At 40.2% G+C, this 19,996-nt stretch overlaps 3 protein-coding genes across 3 annotated transcripts; all 3 read left to right on the forward strand.

Moving 5' to 3' along the window:
* The first annotated feature begins 486 nt into the window (after nucleotides 1–486).
* Nucleotides 487–13,967, forward strand: LOC106660225 (abhydrolase domain-containing protein 2). Its single transcript, XM_014383148.2, has 7 exons — nucleotides 487–1,562; nucleotides 11,248–11,420; nucleotides 11,544–11,711; nucleotides 11,853–12,039; nucleotides 12,171–12,369; nucleotides 12,457–12,607; nucleotides 12,691–13,967. Exons 1-7 carry the CDS (start codon nucleotides 1,408–1,410, stop codon nucleotides 12,858–12,860), a joined length of 1,203 nt encoding a protein of 400 aa, XP_014238634.1. The 5' UTR covers nucleotides 487–1,407; the 3' UTR covers nucleotides 12,861–13,967.
* Nucleotides 13,968–16,062: 2,095 nt separating this feature from the next.
* On the forward strand, nucleotides 16,063–18,005 carry LOC106659994 (adenosine deaminase 2-like). Its single transcript, XM_023459304.1, has 5 exons — nucleotides 16,063–16,288; nucleotides 16,432–16,846; nucleotides 16,916–17,077; nucleotides 17,152–17,472; nucleotides 17,535–18,005. The coding sequence occupies exons 1-5, from the start codon at nucleotides 16,063–16,065 to the stop codon at nucleotides 17,935–17,937; spliced, it is 1,527 nt and encodes a 508-aa protein (XP_023315072.1). The 3' UTR covers nucleotides 17,938–18,005.
* Nucleotides 18,006–18,911: 906 nt separating this feature from the next.
* On the forward strand, nucleotides 18,912–19,980 carry LOC111693745 (ankyrin-1-like). The gene is made up of 3 exons (XM_023459305.1): nucleotides 18,912–18,946; nucleotides 19,060–19,492; nucleotides 19,936–19,980. The coding sequence occupies exons 1-3, from the start codon at nucleotides 18,912–18,914 to the stop codon at nucleotides 19,978–19,980; spliced, it is 513 nt and encodes a 170-aa protein (XP_023315073.1).
* Nucleotides 19,981–19,996: the final 16 nt, after the last annotated feature.

Consider the following 19,996-nt stretch of genomic DNA (forward strand, 5'->3'; position numbering starts at 1 on the left):
GACTTTTCATCCATAACTTTTATTTTATAATACCTATTGAAGAAAAGTAAGACGGATTTCAACATAAATATTTGACTAGGATAAAGACTATTTGATTAACCAAACGAATCAATGTGAGATGACACAAAATTGAATTATCGTGCATTTTTCAAACTCGACTTTATTCTTGCAATGAACTTTGCTTATTAGTATATACCATTCAAGGCTCATAAAAATTTTATCAGAAATGTCAAACGTTCTCTTCATACACACGCGTTACGTGTAAACGTGTATATATAGCATCGGAGAAATCGCGCTCGGGTCTCATCGTAGACGTACACACGCACGCATTGTACATTATACGTACATGTATATTTTAGTATAGTAGGTATATACCGCGCGTTCCGGCGCACAACACGAGGAGTTGTTTCTGCACACTATACATGTATGTACGGATGTATGTATGTATACACGCTCGCGGGCGGGTTCGCAGCTCGGCTCGCACGGTATCTTCTGTCAGTCGAGCAGCAGCGACGTACGAGCCAGGAGTGCGTTTATGTGTGCTATTCTAAGTCTATATATAAAAAATTCTTATTTTACGTATAACTTATAAAATAAGAGAACGGTGGTGGTGGCGGCGTCCAGCGCGCGAGCCTCTCGAGACTGACTCGTCTGCAACATCGCATACCGCTGTGTAGCGATATAATCCAAATAAAAAGCCGTCAGTTTTTTATAATTTATAAAAAATATAATATTGAAACGGGGTGTCCAATAGTGCGTGTCAGTGCCATACAAGTACGCGTAATAACGCAGAGTGTCATTCACCCTCGAGCGCGCGCGCGCGCATCCTTCGAGAGCATTCAGTGCATGATACTCGTTACATCTCGCGCGCTGTCAACGGGTGCATCACAAAAAAGAAATAAGAAAATACCTAACCTCGAAGCAAAAACACACACACATATAGAGGATAGGAGAGGCTGATCAGCAGCACAGGAGAGGAGAGCAGCAGACGCCCCCACAAATCTCGCTGCTGCGCCCTATATACACAAGCGGACCGATGCTGCTGCTGCTGCTGCTGTAGCGACTTCGTCCATTTTGCAGACCGTAGCCGGTGTCATCGTGTGCATTAACAACACATTTTATACAGAGAAAAGTCGAGGAGGGAAAAAAGGGGGCTGTAACGGTGGCAGCAGTAGCAGCTTCGGCGATATCTCTCTGATGCGGTTCTGCTCGTCAGCCGCATCGTCGTCGTCGCCGTCGTTGTCATCTGCAGCTGCAGCTGCGGGGACAACCATCGCCAGTCAGCAGCACCATCACCACCGCCGCGCGATCGTGTGTGTATTATAATAATAGCGTGCAGCAAGTGCAGAGGCAGAGACAGAGCAGCAGCAAGTGAAGCAGCAGCAGCAGCTTTGAGGAGCCGAAGTCATGTCGACGGCTCTGCTGGCTCTGTTCGCCGTGATACTGTGCATACTCTTCAGGATACTCAATGTCAACAGCGCGCCCCAGAAGCCGCTGCTCATCTGCAAGGACGAGGGCTTCCTCTCGACCGTGCTCAAGATAGCTCCGGCCATCACTGAACCGTGAGCATCATCATGCACTATATAATTTTTATAAAAATTATGTAACTCTCCTGCCGGGGGGGTGCTGCTGCTATATGCTGCGCGTTCGCCCCACGTCTCTTCTCGCGGGGCGGCTACACCACTCTTTTATTTAATACCTTATGCGTATGTCTGTGTGCGTGTTGTGTGCCTCCGCTCTCGTTGTTTGTAAATATAACGTCCATCGAGTCGGAAATATCTACTCTATTTTTTTTTCTTTTCATCGCTCGTTACCCGAGTCACAACACACACACACACACACACACACACTCACACACGGCACGCGTCTTTAAGAGTTTCGCTGCAAGCACACGGAGCTTGCTTAATAAATTTTGCTTTCCGCGCCAGTATCCGTCGCTCGCATACACACATCAGACACCCATTAAAGCGTCCGAAAATATTTAGCCTTATCTCGTGCTCTTCATAGCGTTAGCTGCGCGTGTTTCCAAGACAAAAAGAAGAGGGAAAACAAAAATAAATAAAAACCCATTTCACAAAATACACAGACATACGATACCATGACGATACTCAGCGCACGAAGTTGACGAGCATCGATAATTGTCTTCAGCCGTGAGCAGAGATAGTGACTCACCTGTGAAACTCTATAATATAATAATCATGTATATAATAAAGCCGCAGCGAGCTCAACGGGCGCAGTTTATAACGTGCACCATCCGTATAAATCGCACTTACACACAATTCTATATTTAGCCTTTAACGTCGAGAGGTAGTAAAACGAAAAAGAACGAAAAAAAATTCGACGAGACGTGTACGGTCGATCTCGTCGTATATATGCGGGCGACGACGACGACGGCGACGATTGTCATATAATTGTGTGTGCTGTCGTACGCAGTGTTTTGTGTATATATAGTTAGGCCGCGTTCTCGTGACCGGAGACTAGGTGTACCGTAATGTGCCTGCCAACGACTCTGCCTCGAGCGCGGCGCGTGCAGCACAGACAGACACAGTTTTTACATAACTCAACCGACTTCCAGAAGCTTCAGGTGAAAATTTTTTCTTATCTTTTTCGTGCAAAAAGGTTTCGAACGATATCCGTTGGCGCGGCAGCTGACAGGCGCGCGATCTATATAACGTTCAAGTAAGAGCGATATACAGCTCTCGTATTATTTTTATTACGAATTGTATCATCGGCTATCGATGCCGCGATGACGCTCTATTCGAGAACGATCGTCGCTCGTAATGCATATCAAGGTAATGATGCAGCATGGGTTTTTATTACTCGCAATCGATCGGTGGGGGCAGCAGCGAGTTCACGTTTCCTATATTTATTTTTCTCACGAGAAAAATGTCACTTTACTTGGGCTTTGACGCGAGATGTCAAGTGTGCCCCCGCACGATATCGAAGATGCGCAACGCGGGCCGATATCGCATTCCAGGCCAATCGTGCATACACACGTACAGAGCAATGTGCAAAATATTTAAAATCCAGCTCGACTGCAGAAGCTGAGAATTAAAACCTTACATCGCGCGAGCGCAGCTACGAGAATCGAGTAATAGTATAAGCAGCGCACGGAACAATTGTCTGGCGAGCGCAAGGAGAGCAATTTTTTTCCCTCCGCATATTATACGTATACAACGCCGAGACTGTAATAAGAATAATAATGTACTACGCTCGCGTGTGTGTATGTGGTTGTGCCTCTCTCACGGCAGCCTTGAGTTAGGAAACGAAAGTTGGTTCAATGCACCGTCGACTTTGCCGAGTAAAAGAGTAAGAGAGAGAGAGAGAGAGAGAGAGAGAGAGAGAGAGAGAGAGAGAGAGAGGAATTTTCGCCAAGTATGCGCGTAGCTAGATACACACACCGAAGGAAGTGATCAGCCTCTTGGTCTGCGCCTTCCATCTCTGATGGCGAATTATACAGCTACACACATACGCAGACACCGTGTGTAACGGGATAAACCCGTATAATAAATGTACACGCATTCACACACGTGTTTATCTTCTGCTGTATAGGCCACAGTATTAAGAGAGTCCAGAGAAAGAGAGATGTGTGAGTGTACCTAGATATATTGGAAAAGTACGAGTGTGTTTTTCGAGTGTATATCCGCACAATTTATAAAAGAATCCGCGCGCGATTAAAAAAGCCCGCACTACTGTATGAGGTATTAACAGCTGATGCGAGAAGAATTTCCTATGGATCGCGGAATCTCCATCGTGTCGATGATTTTTTTACCATTATTTTTCTTCGTTTTTTATACATGAATAGACACGCTGCTTTTGTCCCGTATAATGCATACAACACAAAGCTTCTGCTGCTGCTGCTATGTTCATCGATTTTTTTCCAAGCTTCTTACGAATAGCTGACATTCTTTCTTTCTTTATTCAATCCATGCGTGCACGCAATAAAAAAAAAAGCTTCGACATATATGTAATACACCGTGCCAGCAAATATCGTAATTTACTTACACACTTTACATTAGTTTAATCGGCTGAACCGAATTAGTTCATCGATTGAAAAGAAAAAAACCAACAAACAAACGATAGATTAGCTCGCTCGTTCGAGCCAGCTTTTTCTGTATAATAGAGCGCACACTTACTCGAGTAAACAGCGCACCAGTTTTAAGCTTTAAAACGAGGATCGTTGTAACACACGATGATTATTTTTTATACAAAGTTTAGGGCACGAGAAAAAAAATTTTTTCCATCTCCGTGCGATTCGACGCGCTAATCGCGTTTGCCGCAACGCACACGTGGGTGACCTTAACATATTTCGCGAAAAAAAAATACGATAAATGGCGCTGGGCCGTGCGGATGTATATTATACGGATCGCGCGAGTCGATGACATTTTGAGTCACACATAAGTACCGAAAAATTCTTCGTTTCGCGTCGGACGTTGGCAAAAAAAAAAAAAATAGATTTTTAATCGTGTTTATAAAAGCTCGGGCCAACGTCTAATGTGTCCAACCGCGCCTCGATGACATATCTCTACGCAATAACACAGCTGATTATAAAAATAATAAAAAAAAAGTTCGCGGTCAGTTTCGCCGATATAACAACAAGAGACCGCACGCCGGCTTGAGTGCGCCTGGGTACATGATATACGCGCGCGCGCGCGTTTGTTATGCGATACTTATTATAGAATATACGACGATCGAGCTGCTGCTGTCTGCAGGAGTGGAGATGCGCATTCACGAAGAAAGTATCGATGTGCGAAGCTCTAAACAATCGATTATCAACGCAGCTTGTTTGAATAATAAATTAGCCGCTGCTCATTCTTTCGCGGCGTTGTATCACATGTGCGCGGCTATACGGAGCTCTCTCGTATCGCTCGTAACACACTATATATAAGTATTATTGTAGGCGGAGACACTTGTGTGTTCTTCTTCGCTCGAGAATTTGCAAAATTTAATAATCTCTGTCGACGACGTGGCGCACCTGCTACTTGTAAGTCTTATCTGCTGCATAATTTGAGTCGCCCGAATTTTTGCACTATTAATGTATCGTACTACGCACGCGGATACATCAAGTACCGAGAAATTGCTATTTTTACGGTATCGATTTCAAGCGATTTATAATCGATCTTCGTTGATTCATAGATGGTTTTATTGTTACTGACTAATCGTTCGATTGCGCATTGATATTAATTTTTTTTTTGTAATTAAAGATTACTTTTATAATCATTTGAAACGCAATTAGTCACTTGTGAAATATCATACACTTTACTGTGTTTTTCATCAAACAAATTTGGCGTTATTTTTTCCTAGAGCTCTTGCTAAATAAATTATAAATTGTCGATATTTGATTTTCCCGTATTAATATTTTACGGTGCCTGATAAAATACGAAAAATACGATAACAAAATCAATTAATAAGTCCAGCAGGTATAATCGTCACACATTGTTCTATTATTTAACGTGTGTGTGTGTGTGTGTGTCGGGAAGCAAGTCGCTCGTACATGTTTGAACATTACATAAATAAATGATACATACGTTTGCAAATATGAGTCATCGACCACGCAAAGAAGAACAATAAATATGAAATATTTACCTTATTTTCCTTCCTTTACTATGCGATCGATATGTATAATAAAATATGTCGTATGACTTTTTTTCGATGATGCAACTCGTATTGTTGTTATTGATTCACACTCACGATGTAGGTGCGTGTCAAAACTCCATGTTTCATGGACATTTTGCTCAATATAATATATCGCCATGAGAAATACCGATGGATTTGCCAGAAAAAAAATAAGATCACAAAAATAGGTAAACAACTCGAAAAATAGTCTAAATATGAGATGATCAATCGAGTAATCTCTTGAACGATGAGTCATTACGGTACATCTAATTAAACTTGTAAAAAAACCTCTAACGACCTTACAAGAATTTCAGTCTTTTTTTCTAAAAGATGAACTTTCAATTTCTGAAATTAAATCTTTACGGATTTCTATTCAACTAGAGTTCATTAACATTAATTAAATAAATTAAATGGAAAAGTTATACGACTTGCATAAGTACCGAACGCGAAAGCTCGATTCCGTAAAAAAGGACACAGAGGAACAAGGAAAACTTTAAGTTTACATGCGAATAGCGCCGACACTAACAGTTGCGTAAGTCTTTGATGCAAAATTCAAAGATGATATCGACTTGCTGTTGCGCGTGCACACGAGGCATCTTTTACTCGACGAAACTTTGAAAGTTATATGAAATTAATTTATTCGATGTTCTTCCTTGCGACGTGCTATATAAAGCCCAAACGTTTTGTTAGGCGAACGAGTCTTATATTGCAAATGCTATATATGTGTATGCGCGTTTATGACGAGTTTGAAAAGTTTTACGATTTGTTGCGCCAATAAAATGCCTACTTCCGCCGCCGTCGCGCGACGCGTGATGATCAGTAAAAGCATTTAGCTATCGGCTTACGTGTACAGTGTGCAGCATCGAGATGTGTCTGGAGCTTGTTTAATTAATGCATATACTGTATCGATAAGTTAACACATATTTCATTCGTCTGGCGCATGCATAATGCTGATTATATCAGCTTGATTATTTGATATTTACGATGATACAGTGGCTAGACATTGACTCATGAACTTAATCTATTTTTATTGACATTTAAACTACAACGAAGAAGAAGATTCAACCAGTTTTTTAAATTTAAAGAGTTTTGAGAAAAGGCAAAACAATATTCATGTTGTTATCTAAAAATAGAATAAAAGCTTGTACAAGTGGCAGAATAGATATACTTGACCAGCATTTGTAAAGCATGTCACGACTAGCTCGATAAAATTATGCATGTAATGGCAATCGTAAGAATCAGAACTTGTGTATATTTATATTGTATTGTACTCCGTACAAACTTCAACTCATAAAAGTTATGAATTTAGCTTGCAATCGGATGATCAACGAAGTATAAATTTTCGCGTGGGCATGTACTTCCAAGTTCTTGCGAAAAATGATAGAGATCTCTTCAACCTTCTACCACCTTTACGATTTACTAAAAGTGCGCGTTTCTCAATCTTCACTGAGCCGTATCGAAATTAAAATTTTTTCATCGTAATACTTTTTTAGTCCGAATCAAGCTGGATCAAGCTGCCTTTCTCCGAACACTTTGTGACGCGCTCGGAAATAAGTACCTTTTCCTAACTATTTTTCAGCATCTGGCTAACGCGTGCTTATCGTCAAGTGTTTTGTGACATTTAACTTTGATCGCATACTCCAAACTTCTTTTCTGGGCAGTATCAAATTTTGCTTTACATTGAATTTTTGCTGGCACTTCACATTCGTAAAGTTTAATGACTTCGCGACCCGTTCTGTTTAATTTCGAAGGAAACACCGATGGACAATTGCACTGAACAGGCGTATTCAATTTTTTTTTAATCGATCTAAAATCATTAACGAATATATGGTTAGAACTAAAATTTCATTCTTTGTATCTATTTTCACTTCAAGACAATTGGCACAAGATATTATCGATTTTCAAGAGATATTTTTATCTTTGGAGTACTTCGTTAAAAACCGCACTCACGTTTTTATGGATCAGCATGAAAAAATGTGGTCTCTTGGAGTTATAAAGTTCTTTCAGAATATTTTACTTTTAAATAATGGAAATAAATTTGAAAAATTTTTCGCAAGTTTTTCAAGGAAGCGTGCTTGAAAATTTTGTTGACAATAATAGATGTCGTTGCACTTTCTAAACACTTGGGTTCGCATGACTAAATAATTTTAATCTATTGTTATGAAATCTAATAATTTTCAACAACTAAAAATGATCGAATCGCTCGTTTCAATTTTTCTTTTATTCATACTTTTTTCGTTCTTGAGGCAGGATTTAGAGAACAAGCAAAAGATATCAAAAATATTACTTCAATGCATAATAACTCTATGAAACGATATTACAAAAGAGATCGATTTTATGCAGAAATGACCTTCGCACTCGAGCATGCCGTCATCCCTGCATCCGTAGTTTTTTCTTCTCTAGCATATTATTACCATTTGAATCCAGAATGAAAACTGGTTTGCCGGTCTCGTTAGCGTATCTTCTTCGGATCGTGCGGTGGCATCACAATAAATATCGAAATTTGAAAGAAACATTTTTTAGTACAAACCAAAGAGTTTTTCAAATGATTTTTTTAAAATTTTCCCGCTCATCTCTGCTACGTACGAGTATTTTCACGATACATATGAAAGTTGCCTTTTCACACTTTCTCCTCGCGAGCGAACTTCAATTGAAGGTTGAAGAAAAAGGAAAAATGAGTTATACCATCGTAATCGCCAACAATCGATGCATGTAAACTATTGTTAATAATGGCCGTGCCGATAATTAAGGTCAGCGGAACATTCCTGATGCCTCGCGCAACTAATATACAACTGTCCATCATAAATCTGCGTGAAAATATGTCAATACATCGCGTCACTCAACTCTCTCACTCACTCACTCACTCACTCTCTCTCTCTCTCTCTCTCTCTCTCTCTCTCTCTCTTTCCTCGCTCCGCGCGTCAACTGCTGCTGATGTTGCACATCAAGTGCCGCGAAGACAGACATTATCATTTTCACTTTGAACGTGACTCGACCGACTGCTCGAGACTTGATATATATTAGGGGAAAATTACGCCGCACGCGACCCACATGTATATAATACGCTGGGTACGAAAACTTTCTTATAAATACGCTTACAAATAAAATCCGTGCAGTCATCGGGCTAATTATATATTCGCACGCTACACAAAGAGAGATGCCACCGTCGTCGTCGACACGATGACACGAATCGGGTTAAAGACACACGAGATTTTTCCCAGTTTATCAGAGGCAAAAACGCGACGAACAATCGGCACGTTTAACATATCCAGGCCTTATTATATACCGAGTACCGAGCTCGCGATTATACACACATTAACAGCATGCATGCACACGGGCAGGGTCGCACTGAGGGGAAGAAAATCTATGTCACTCGGAGTCATTGACCGGCCAACTGCTGACAAATTAATTTAACGCTAATCCCCTCTCTCTCTCTCTGCATTCGTTGGCGACTTGGCCAGCGGAACTCTTCTCTGCGTTCTTTTATGTAAAACGAGCACCTGCAGAGTTCAAATGCGCGTACCTGAAAATATACGCACATGCCGAGATATACCGTCCGACGATATGGTGCGTCGAGAAAACCATAAGCCACGTTTGTTTTTTTTTTCAATTTCTAAGATTCTTTCGAATGCGTGACAGTTAGCGCACTTGTAAAAAGTATAATAAAACGCCTTTTTCCCAGGTTCTACGAGGCGTCTGTATATATTATAGTTTTAAATGTACAAAAATACACACTGTAAAAGTGCCTCGTATCGTGATTTCATTTTCCACTCGATGCTCTCGTTGCCTTTCAGTCTGATTTGCGTTATAATTGCACGTAGTTTTTCCTACGAAAAAGCAACAGGCGCAATAATTGATGTAGCTTCGATATCGCGAAATATCGTGCATCAGCGAGAGAGTGAAATCAAGAGAAATTCCGGTAACCTTGTTTTTATCACATACAAAATTAATAAGTCTAGTCGTGCGGTTTCGTTTTTTTACTTTTCATTTCTTTTTTTCTTTATGGCGAAACCGAAACCTAAACTTAATTCCGCTATACGTCTCGATCGACGAGCTTTTGAATAACGACACATCGTTGTATAGTTACGCGTCGAAGAAAATTGTCGAAAACACACACCCGATTGCATATCGTAAGCAACAGCTCTTCGGGTAGTAGTGTAATACGCTTCGTAGCTGATACGAGAGGATCGATCGAGCCGACCTAGACCTTGGAAAAAGCAAACACGTACAAACACATACCGAGCTCGGGTGGTGGGCAGTCGCCGCCGCCGCGTCCACCGCTGATGTCCGCGCTCGCACACGTGTATGCGTTTGCGCGCCTGGAGCTTCTTTTTTTTCTTTCTTTCGTTATTTAAATTATTATTGTTATATTATAATTGCTCAGGGAAAAGAGGCGGCTATAGAGTAGACGCGAGCCAGGCTGCGACGTATGAAGTACGCGTTTTGTATAATATATAGGTGCTCGGGCGCGCATCGGCCGTTAACGGAAGATTTTCTCGCGTTTTCGCGACGATTATATTATTGCCAACACAATACGATATACTATTTGTGCAATCTATGCGAGCGACCTTTTTCCGAACTTGGATCGTGCGCCTGTCTTATCGCTGATTCATTTCGCTATAATTGTACGAAAACAAAAAAAAAACTGTATCGAATAAATTTTCCGCGCGTAATACTTTGTTGTTTCGTTTTCTTACAAACGCAACGTAGTTTTTGTTTTTCATTATAAGAATTCCTTTAATGCATATTTCACGAGGCTCGCAATTATGTAGCGCGATCGCGTCTCCGTGTAATCGAGCCGACTCGAGGCATAAACACAACGCATACTTTTAATTGCCGTTTTAGGCAAAATTTCTTTCGTCCATAATTGAAAAGCAGAAATTAGCGGTTGTTAACGCTCTATAGTCGCGAACTCGGCGAACTACCTCTTCTTCTTCTTTTTTTCGCAGCAAAATTGCAAGCCTAAGCATTCCGTATGAACAATATAAATATGCCGAGCAATGAAAATTCGTAAAGTCGAGCGAAATAGGTCATTCCACCTTGCGCGCGCCCGCCCGCGAGGCTTGACGTCACGGAGACAATTTTCTGGACTGACGTTTTGATCCTTGAAAAAATTACGTGTACGTATATATACGCGCGCGTAGGGCTCTATTTATAATACTTCGCGAAGCTATTGGACTTTTTTTCGGGCAAACGTCACGCTGACCCGAGAGCGAGTGACTAGACCCTTTAAGCTCGATTTAAGGAGCTTTTCTAATTTAAGCTCCGATCCCGGCGTAGCTCGAAACTGCTGCTGCCGCTATGAACTTTTTTCATTTAGCAGAGCGAGGAAAGTCGATAGCAGATGGTATATAATGCTGTACGACTAGTTGCTCGCACACTCGCATAAATATAGGTACACGCGCACGCACACACATATACACACACGCAGACTCACGACCACGTGACGGAATCGAAGCGAAGCGAAAACACAGTCCAGAAAGATGTGAGAGTCGCGCGCGAAGCGTTCAATATCGATCTACCCGAGAAAGTAACGAGTTATAACGCACGAGTGGCTTTTTTAACTCCTTCAAGTCTTCGACGTATGCGATTGTTTCATCTTTTCTTCTTTTGCCCTCCACAAAAAAACAGGTACAAACCCACGAGGCTATGGGGCTTCAGCGGTCACGTGCAGACCATCGTGCACAGCATCATCGGCCGAGTGCGATGCCCCTGGCCCATCGGCGAGCGCGTCTACATGGGCCTGGCCGACGAGACCACCCTCACCTACGATCTCTATCAGCCGTTGAGTAACACATACGAAGGTATGCGTGGTTGTAGTATACATAAATTTTATACAACGTGTAACGATCCCTGCAATGGATGATTTTTTTCACACGCATTCCCTCTTTCTTTTTTTTGTTCTTTTCGTTCGATGAATATTCAAGATGACGTGACAATAGCCATTTGTCCTGGAATTGGAAATAGCTCCGAGAGCGTCTACATCAGGACGTTCGTGCATTTTGCCCAATGTCACGGATATCGATGCGCCGTACTCAATCACGTAGGAGCCCTGTCGAGCGTCAAAGTCACATCACCGAGAATCTTTACTTACGGTTGGTATATAACGCACGATCGAACGTTCGAGATTCTCACCCGTGATCGATTTTACCTATTTTTTCTTTTTGTTCAATATTACAATGGACGAAAGGCTCATTCTAATTTACTTATTTATTCTTCTTCTTTTTTTTAACCAGGTCACACGGACGATTATCACACGATGCTGAAAAATTTAATGGAGAGACACCCGAGCACAAAAATAGTCTGCGTCGGATTCAGCCTCGGTGGAAATTTAGTGACAAAATACATGGGCGAGCAAGGGGTAAACAAGGCGTCCAATATCATCGGAGCTATTTCCATTTGCCAAGGATACAACGCTCTTGAGTGAGTCCTAATTTATTTTTTTAATTTTCGACGAGCGTTTCGAACGAAAAAAAACAATTTATCGAGCTAGAACGAAAGTATCTTATCGCATATACATAATATTAAATTAAATGAAAATGTTTGTTCTGCAGAGGCACAAAGTATTTGCTTAACTGGACAAATTTCCGCCGTTTTTACCTGTACATCATGACAGAGTCAGTTAGGAATATTATTTTAAGGCACAAAAACGTACTGCTGTCTGAAGACGTGAAAAAGAAGCACAATCTCAATGAGAAAGAAATCGTATCGGCAGCTACTTTACCTGAACTGGATGAAGCATATACACGAAAGGTACGTGTTACATTTTTGTTTTATTCAAATTTTATTCATTCCATTATCGATTTCTATTAATTTTTAACAATTCGTTCAACCTTGAAGGTGCACAATTTTAAGTCGGTAAAGGATTTGTACAAGTGGAGCAGTAGTCTGTTTTATCTTCACAACATCGCTGCGCCGGTTGTATTTGTCAATGCACTGGACGATCCGATTATTCACGAGTCTCTTTTGGAACCAGTCAAAGACTTAGCCAGTAAGTCATAAGAATGTTATTTGCAAAATCATGTTTTTTTATGGTCCAATTGACAATAAATGTTAATCGATCGATTTTTTCAGCTACGAAAATGCAAGTACTGTACGTCCAGCTGGCGCATGGCGGTCATCTGGGCTTTTACGAAGGTGGTCTGCTTTATCCGAATCCCATAACGTGGCTCGATCGCACCCTGGTGGCATTGGTTGGATCGTTGACCCTCGCACACTCCGATCGCGCCCTCAAGTCCTATTAAAAGAAAAACCTTCTGGTCGTATTTTTCGCTTAGTTAAAAAGAAAAAAAGGTCACGTATTTTTTTGATGCGTGAATTCGTTGCATGGAATCCTATTACGTGTGTAAATGCTTCGGGTATTCACAAGCGTGTACAATATTAAACGTGTATACACTTAATTGCGAGTATTTTTTCGCCAATGTGTGATAAAAAGCTGCAGCATATTTATACATATGCATCGTATATTATATATATTTAAAAAAAAAAATCAATTGACGCGGGTTAGAGACTCGCTAAAAAGTCGTACTGTATTTTTTGCCTGAGAGTATGCTTGCGTGCGTTTAGTATGTTTTAAATAAAATAAAAACATGATGAGTGTCGTATTTGTTGAATGTTTATATTAATAATAATAGAGATAAGAGAAACAACACTGATCTTATCTGTATTATTGTGTAAATGTATTTTGGGTCATGTTAAAATGTTGCGTCTATTTAATATTTAGTTGTCGCTTTTCCAAGTGACTGAGTGAAACTTTGCTCCCCTTAGTCATACGTATCGTTACTTTATTTATAAAATTGTGTGCGTACGATGGTGTGGCGTTAAACAAAAATGCATTTTGCCGTTTATATATAATGCTAATTTATATTATATACGTGTAAATGAAAAATATATAAATGAAATTGACTGTTTCGATCTCTTCGTCAGTTCGATATCGAGAGAATTTGATTTTCTATTGTACACGGCAGTTGTACAATTTCGAGTCACTTGAAATATTTCATAAAAATTACTTGTAAACACACGGAAAACGCAGGTTGACGTTGAATGTGCGTAGTATTTTGTGCTTAGAGCATGCATTTTTGCTTCTACCGTCGTACAAACAATGATACTATTGTAAGTTCAAAATTTTCGTAATTAAAGCTTAACAATTAATTTTATTAATTGAAAATTCTTCGAAATTATAATAGACTTTTGTAAATTTGTAATTTAAAATTGATTTTTTACCAAAGTTCCATGAACTTCAACGAATAATAGTCGATCGTTGTTTGTTCATTGTGAAATGGGAAAATTTATACTAGAATTATATACTTATAATTAAATTTATTTAGTTATTAAATTTTCAATTTGTTAAATGATTATTATTATGCAAAGGATTATTGAAAATTCGACTTAACTTCAAACTATTTTTACATTTAAAATTATTTTCGAGTTTTATAGATTTGAATCATCTGAAATTATTCTTTATGAAAAAGTTGTGTTTTATAAATTGTTCAAGGTACTTAAAGGAAATTATAAAAATGTGATTATTAGTTAAATAATATGATAAATTTATACTTTCGCAAATGGATAACAATGAGAAAAAAGATGAGCCTGTGGCTTGTCGAATAATTTTTTAAAATGTATTTAATTACATTGTAAAATCATCAATGACAATATGAAAAGAAAGCAGAGTTCCCCTATCAGCTGAGCACTTCATTTTTAGAACCTTTTTAAAAATATATTATCAATATTTAAATACACTCGTGACTCTGCGTTACTTTATTTTTTAGCTCAAATTTTTAAGCACATATTCTCTTATGAATGTCAGCGCATTCAAAGTGCAATTGAAATATTATGGAAAACTGTTCTGATTACGTTTCTATTCACACAAAGTTACCAGTTATTAGATTTCCATTTTCTTATGATTTTTCAATTTATATGAGCTACTATAAAAACCGAACACAATGGTTTGTACGCACATTACGGAGTTTAAACATAATTTATGAACAATAAATTTAAAAAATATATATTAATGGCAGGTGTCAAGTTAACAATTTATTAAAACCTTGTACACGATTGTGCTTTTCACCTAACTTTTGATTGATATTTTTACAAAGTTATGAAAGTACGACGAATTTTGATAATTCTGAAAGGAACTTTTTTGTGAATAATTCAATACAACTATTCATCATGTCATGCAAGAAATATAATTTTCACGGCGCAGTTGCAATAATTTTTCATTAAAATTGATTGCGCAGTTATTCAATCATACGTTTTACTTTTATAATTGATGCAGTGTGTGTAAATTGACCTACATAATGTTTTGGAAATTGACATGTTTTTAATTATGATGGTCGATAACTCGTACAAAATGTGATGCGAAATAAACACAAAATATAAACACAAACTTGGAGTATTCTTTCATTTCTTGAAACTCCCACGACATATTTTGCAGAGCCAATCATAAAACTCGGATCAGTAAGATAACAGTTTAGTGTCTGTTAGTTAAATTCGAGTGACGAACAAATTTATCATTCTAATTCGGATTTTTTTATGTAAATAATTTCTCGGTTTTGTAACACGAATATAGTTGTCGACTTTCGAGGATCTGGCTGAAAATGTTTTTTTTTACAAACCTCAATTCGTTTAACTATAGTATTATTTAATTGTACTTTTGGTTAGAATTAATTAAATAGAAAAAATACGACAAAATACAATTGATACGATTGAAGATTATTATTTTCCGATGGAGACCAGAATGAAGATTTTTAAAATTCATCAAAACTCTCGGCTGATCGTTGCATTACAAGCTTACTAGCAACCAAGTAGCAATGAATTTACGGAGAGTAATAGTAGCAGTTTTATACCTATAGAAATCTTCAGCCACTTGCCAGTATTACAATATATATCGCTTGACATCTAGTGTCAGAAAGTTAAGTTACACGTGCCACGAAATACCGTATATTCACATCCTCATAAGAATAGCATCTTAACTTGCATGACAAAAGTTCTTATGAAAAGCTTATTGTTTTTGTTGTAAATAATAAAAATAAAATATATCTGTATATAGTACAGAACCTCAAGATTATGTATGTGTAATTTTTTGGGGGGAAATGTTTTATTTTTGTCTAGAAATAAATCATTAAAATTGTAAGATTTTTTTATTTTTCACTCCAATAAGCTGAAGACACAATTTTGAAGTAAAATGTCGAGTTGCTTCGCTGATTCTTCGTCTAAGATGAAGACTTTTAAAGAAATATTGAAAAAGTTAATAACCCATTTCTTGTGCACATTAACTACTTCGTGATCGTAGCCCGTTTTTTATGAATTCCCCAATAAGCAAAAAGTTATGACCATAATCGTTAAATATTACTGCAATATTATCGCGATAATTTTTTCGAAAAAATTGCTAGACCGGCGAGCGACCTCAGTTCTTCGATCTATTTCTTTTTACGCGGATACTTAGCGATGTCGTGGAACTTGAAAACGATCTGCACAATTTCGTTGTTTATCTTAAGTTTCTCCAGTTGCCCACTGGTAGAATCTTTGATCGTCGATCCGTACTTGAAGGAGCGAGATCGATTGATCGAAGCCGAGCGAAAGCTGCAGTTCGGCCGCGACATCGTCTTGCAGGGCGACGAGATTAAAGCCAACGAGTGTCTGATGAGAGCTAAAACGGCCGAAATCGACCACGGTAAGTGCATAAACGTCTAGAGGAGTTTATTCCAAGTTCATTTTTGAGAAGAATAAAACAAAAAATGTGACAATCCCGCTCTGAGCGAGCACCATCTGAAATACCGATACACGTCTCTGCTTAACTTTCGTTCGGGCGCGCAGCGTTCCAGCACCCCGAGGACTTTTTGCCGGCGCAGAATTTTCTGCGGGCGCGCAAAGAGATCGAGCGGTCGACGGTCTTTCGGATTCTGCGCAGGATGCCCAAGGGCGGCCTGTTTCACGCGCACGGCCTGGCCATCGTGTCGATCGACAAGCTGCTCAGGTACACGCACCTGCCGAATCTCTGGATCTGCCGGGATCGATTCGCGTTTCTGTTCTCGAGGGCGCGGCCGCCGCCGCTGCTGTCCCGCTGCGACGACTGGATGCCGATCGAGGAGCGCCGCCGAGCGGAGCCGAATCTCGACCAGGAGATCAAGCGACACCTGATGCTATCGGCGAGCCGCAACGACGACATCAATCACGTTTGGAAGGACTTCAATAACTTGTTTCCAGCGGTCGGCGGCTTGGCCGTCTACAAGTGAGTTGTACAATCGCTTGAAAGCCATCGCGGACCGAATGTTGAAATTTTTACAAATTTTTCTCGCAGGCCGGTCTACGAGAAATTTATGTACGAAGCCATGCAGGAGCTTTACGACGACAACGTCATGTTCATGGAGCTCAGAAATTCTCTCTTTCCTCTGTACGATCTCGACGGCACGCAGCACACGCCCGAGGAAACCGCGAGAACGTTGATGAAAGTTGTCAAACGGTAAATGCTCATCTCGTATATATAAATTCGTTTTACAAGCATATCGGCTCAGATGCTTGATCGTTTCCACACAGCTTCTGCACGAACAATCCGTCCTTCTTGGGTATCAAGCTCATAATCTCCCAGTCGAGGAGTGTCCCGCTGGACGTGGTGAAGCAGAAAATAGAGCAGTTCAAGCGATGGAAGGCCGAATTTCCGGACCTGATCATCGGTTTCGATCTGGTCGGCCAGGAGGACATACATCACTCGTTGCTGGACTACCGGGAGGCACTCGAGGGCATCAAGGACGAGACCAACTTCTTTTTCCACGCCGGCGAGACCAATTGGTATGGCCGACAGCCGGATCACAATCTTTACGACGCCATCGTTCTTAATACCAAGAGGATTGGTCATGGGTATATAAGAACTGTATTAGTTAGTGACTAAACTATCATAATTATAACTTCCTTTACTATAGCTTCGCCCTGATCAAGCATCCGAAATTAATGGAGATCGTGAAAGAGAAGAAGATCGTCGTCGAGGTCAGTCCCATCTCGAATCAGGTGCTGAAGCTGGTCGGGGACCTACGCAATCATCCGGCGGCTCACTTCTTCGCGACGAATCTGCCGGTGGTAATAACGAGCGACGATCCGTCCCTCTGGGGTGCCACCGGCCTGAGCTTCGATTTTTACGAGGCGTTCGTCGGCATCATGTCGAGCGAGGCCGACTTGAGGGCGCTCAAGCAGTTGGCTCTGAACTCGATCAAGTACAGCAGCCTCGATAAGCGCGAAAAGGCGAAGGCGTTCAAGATTTTCAATCAGACATGGATGGAATTCGTTACGGAATTGCCCAAGAGTTCACTGTGTGTAAAAGCAGCTTGACATTCATATTGTACTCAGATTTTTGTACTTAGAAATTTAATTCTTTTTATTTTTTCTCGCACGAGCCTATAAAAGTTGACTTATTTTTTAGCCACGCTTACCTCATTGCACTTGAACGCGACGCGCATTTCATTTAAAAATACATCCTAATTATATCTCAAAAATAAAGTTTCAATTTGAATTTCGAAACGATCCATTCTGCGCACTGCGACGGTTGCATTGCAGTCCTCGCGCAGTCGCAGTCGATCCAAGTTTCTTTTGTGAAAGTAGCCTTTAGTCCGGGCGCTGGTGACATTTGAGTGGACTTACGAGATCCCCTCGGCGAGTTGACGGATTTCTATGTTTTTTGGGTCGCTGAAACCGAATTTGAAGGTCGCCAGGCCAAAATCCTGGTCAATTTTTTGTTATAAACAAATTAATTGTTTAAACAGCCATATCTTGAAAAATATTGAAGATAGATTCAAACAATTTGTTTTTATTTTATTCGTCTTTGAAAAACAAAAAAATTCCATTAAATTAATTGAAAATCCGTCCACTAGAAAAAAAGTTATGCAATAATTAGTGTAAAATACGTCTTTTTTCACCTTTCAACCTCTGTAACTTTGCTCGTATTAGTGCGATCGAGCTCCTGCACGTCTCATTTTAAAGGTAATAACCTACAGAATGATGTAACATAATTTTTATGTAGATAAAATTGTTTATAATGCAATCTGTAGACGTGTATAAACGTAATTTTATGGCTCTGACGTACTTTCCATTTGTTTATACGCGTTTTTTGCTGAGATAAATTATTAAAACAACGTGGTAACAAGTTACAAACAAGTCTGACCTTGGTTCATGAGTTCATGTTGCCTCAGTGTGCACGCCCTAAGCGCTCGCTGGGATTCAACGTTTTCTCTGGGACTCCATAAATTACAATACCGAAGAGTTCGGTTATAATCAAAGCGATTTTTTCATTGCTTCAGCTGCCATAGATGGCTACAGAAACGAGCCTGAAGATGATCAGAATGTAATTATATCGCCGCGTCGCACCACACTAATAGATCGAACGGTTAAAAGCTTGAAGATTAAACCTCGTCCCTGGATTCAACTGTTTCCTTACCTTTTTGAAATATACGACAGGTGTGATGTGAATTACACCGACGAGTCAGGCTACACACACTTTCACGCGGCCTGCCAGTTTGGCTGTGTCGACGTCGTCCGAGAATTCCTCGAGCACAGACAGGATCCCAATTGTATCTGGACAGAAACCGGTAATTCGGCACTAGACATTGCTTTGAGTAGTGAGGCTGAATCGATCAGTGATATAATGGAAATGCTGCTGAGAGGAGGCGCTGATCCAAATTTAGTCAACAAGAAAGGTTTGACACCTTTGCATATTATAGCCAAAGAAGTCTTTCATTGTGAGATAGTAGAGCTATTCTTCCAAATAAACGATGAATTGAATCAGCGGGTGCAGGTCGATGCCCGTGACAAGTTGGGTAATACACCAATTCATTTGGCTTTGAAATACAGTGATCGGAAGAAGATGATGGAGGTGCTGCTGAGAAGAGGAGTAATCCGAAATTGGCCAACGACGAGGGATCAACTCCTTTGCATATTATTTGCAAAAGAATCCAATATCATACCGATGACTCGGCGGTGCTCTTTTTTAAAATCAACGACGAGCTCAATCAGCAGGTGCAGGTTGATGCACGCGATAATTTGGGTAGGACACCCCTTCAATGGGCCGTGGCAGGTGGCTTGCCGCACGTGGTCGAGAAGAGAAGAGCAGAGTGGTCGCATGGAAGGGGGAGAGAGAGTTGTGCGAAGTGCCTCACGCGGTCGCCTCGTCCACTGCTGCCCCCATCACATACACGCACATACGGCTGCACCCAAATCGTCGACTTATGCATCGACGACAGTAAATAAACAAACGTGCAAACGTGCAAACGTGCAAACGTGCATGCGCTAAGATATTTTTATCAACATGAGATCACGCTAAAATTTTGGGTTCAGTTTAGTCTCTGGACACATTTTAAGTACTCCAAGAGGCATGTGTAAAAAAATTGTAAGGAAA

The sequence above is a fragment of the Trichogramma pretiosum genome, unplaced genomic scaffold (genome assembly GCF_000599845.2).
Source record: "Trichogramma pretiosum strain Unisexual culture from Peru unplaced genomic scaffold, Tpre_2.0 scaffold44, whole genome shotgun sequence".
In the NCBI taxonomy this organism is placed as follows: domain Eukaryota; kingdom Metazoa; phylum Arthropoda; class Insecta; order Hymenoptera; family Trichogrammatidae; genus Trichogramma; species Trichogramma pretiosum.

Bases quoted from the DNA above. Each gene is read 5' to 3' on its own strand.
- LOC106660225 (XM_014383148.2), top strand. From the start codon at position 1,408: ATGTCGACGGCTCTGCTGGCTCTGTTCGCCGTGATACTGTGCATACTC. The intron at 11,421-11,543 runs GTATGCGTGGTT...TGAATATTCAAG, and splicing joins GTTGAGTAACACATACGAAG to ATGACGTGACAATAGCCATT. The intron at 11,712-11,852 runs GTTGGTATATAA...TTTTTTAACCAG, and splicing joins ACCGAGAATCTTTACTTACG to GTCACACGGACGATTATCAC.
- LOC106659994 (XM_023459304.1), top strand. From the start codon at position 16,063: ATGTCGTGGAACTTGAAAACGATCTGCACAATTTCGTTGTTTATCTTA. The intron at 16,289-16,431 runs GTAAGTGCATAA...TCGGGCGCGCAG, and splicing joins AACGGCCGAAATCGACCACG to CGTTCCAGCACCCCGAGGAC. The intron at 17,078-17,151 runs GTAAATGCTCAT...GTTTCCACACAG, and splicing joins TTGATGAAAGTTGTCAAACG to CTTCTGCACGAACAATCCGT.
- LOC111693745 (XM_023459305.1), top strand. From the start codon at position 18,912: ATGGCTACAGAAACGAGCCTGAAGATGATCAGAAT. The intron at 18,947-19,059 runs GTAATTATATCG...AATATACGACAG, and splicing joins AGCCTGAAGATGATCAGAAT to GTGTGATGTGAATTACACCG. The intron at 19,493-19,935 runs GTAATCCGAAAT...TTTTGGGTTCAG, and splicing joins AGGTGCTGCTGAGAAGAGGA to TTTAGTCTCTGGACACATTT.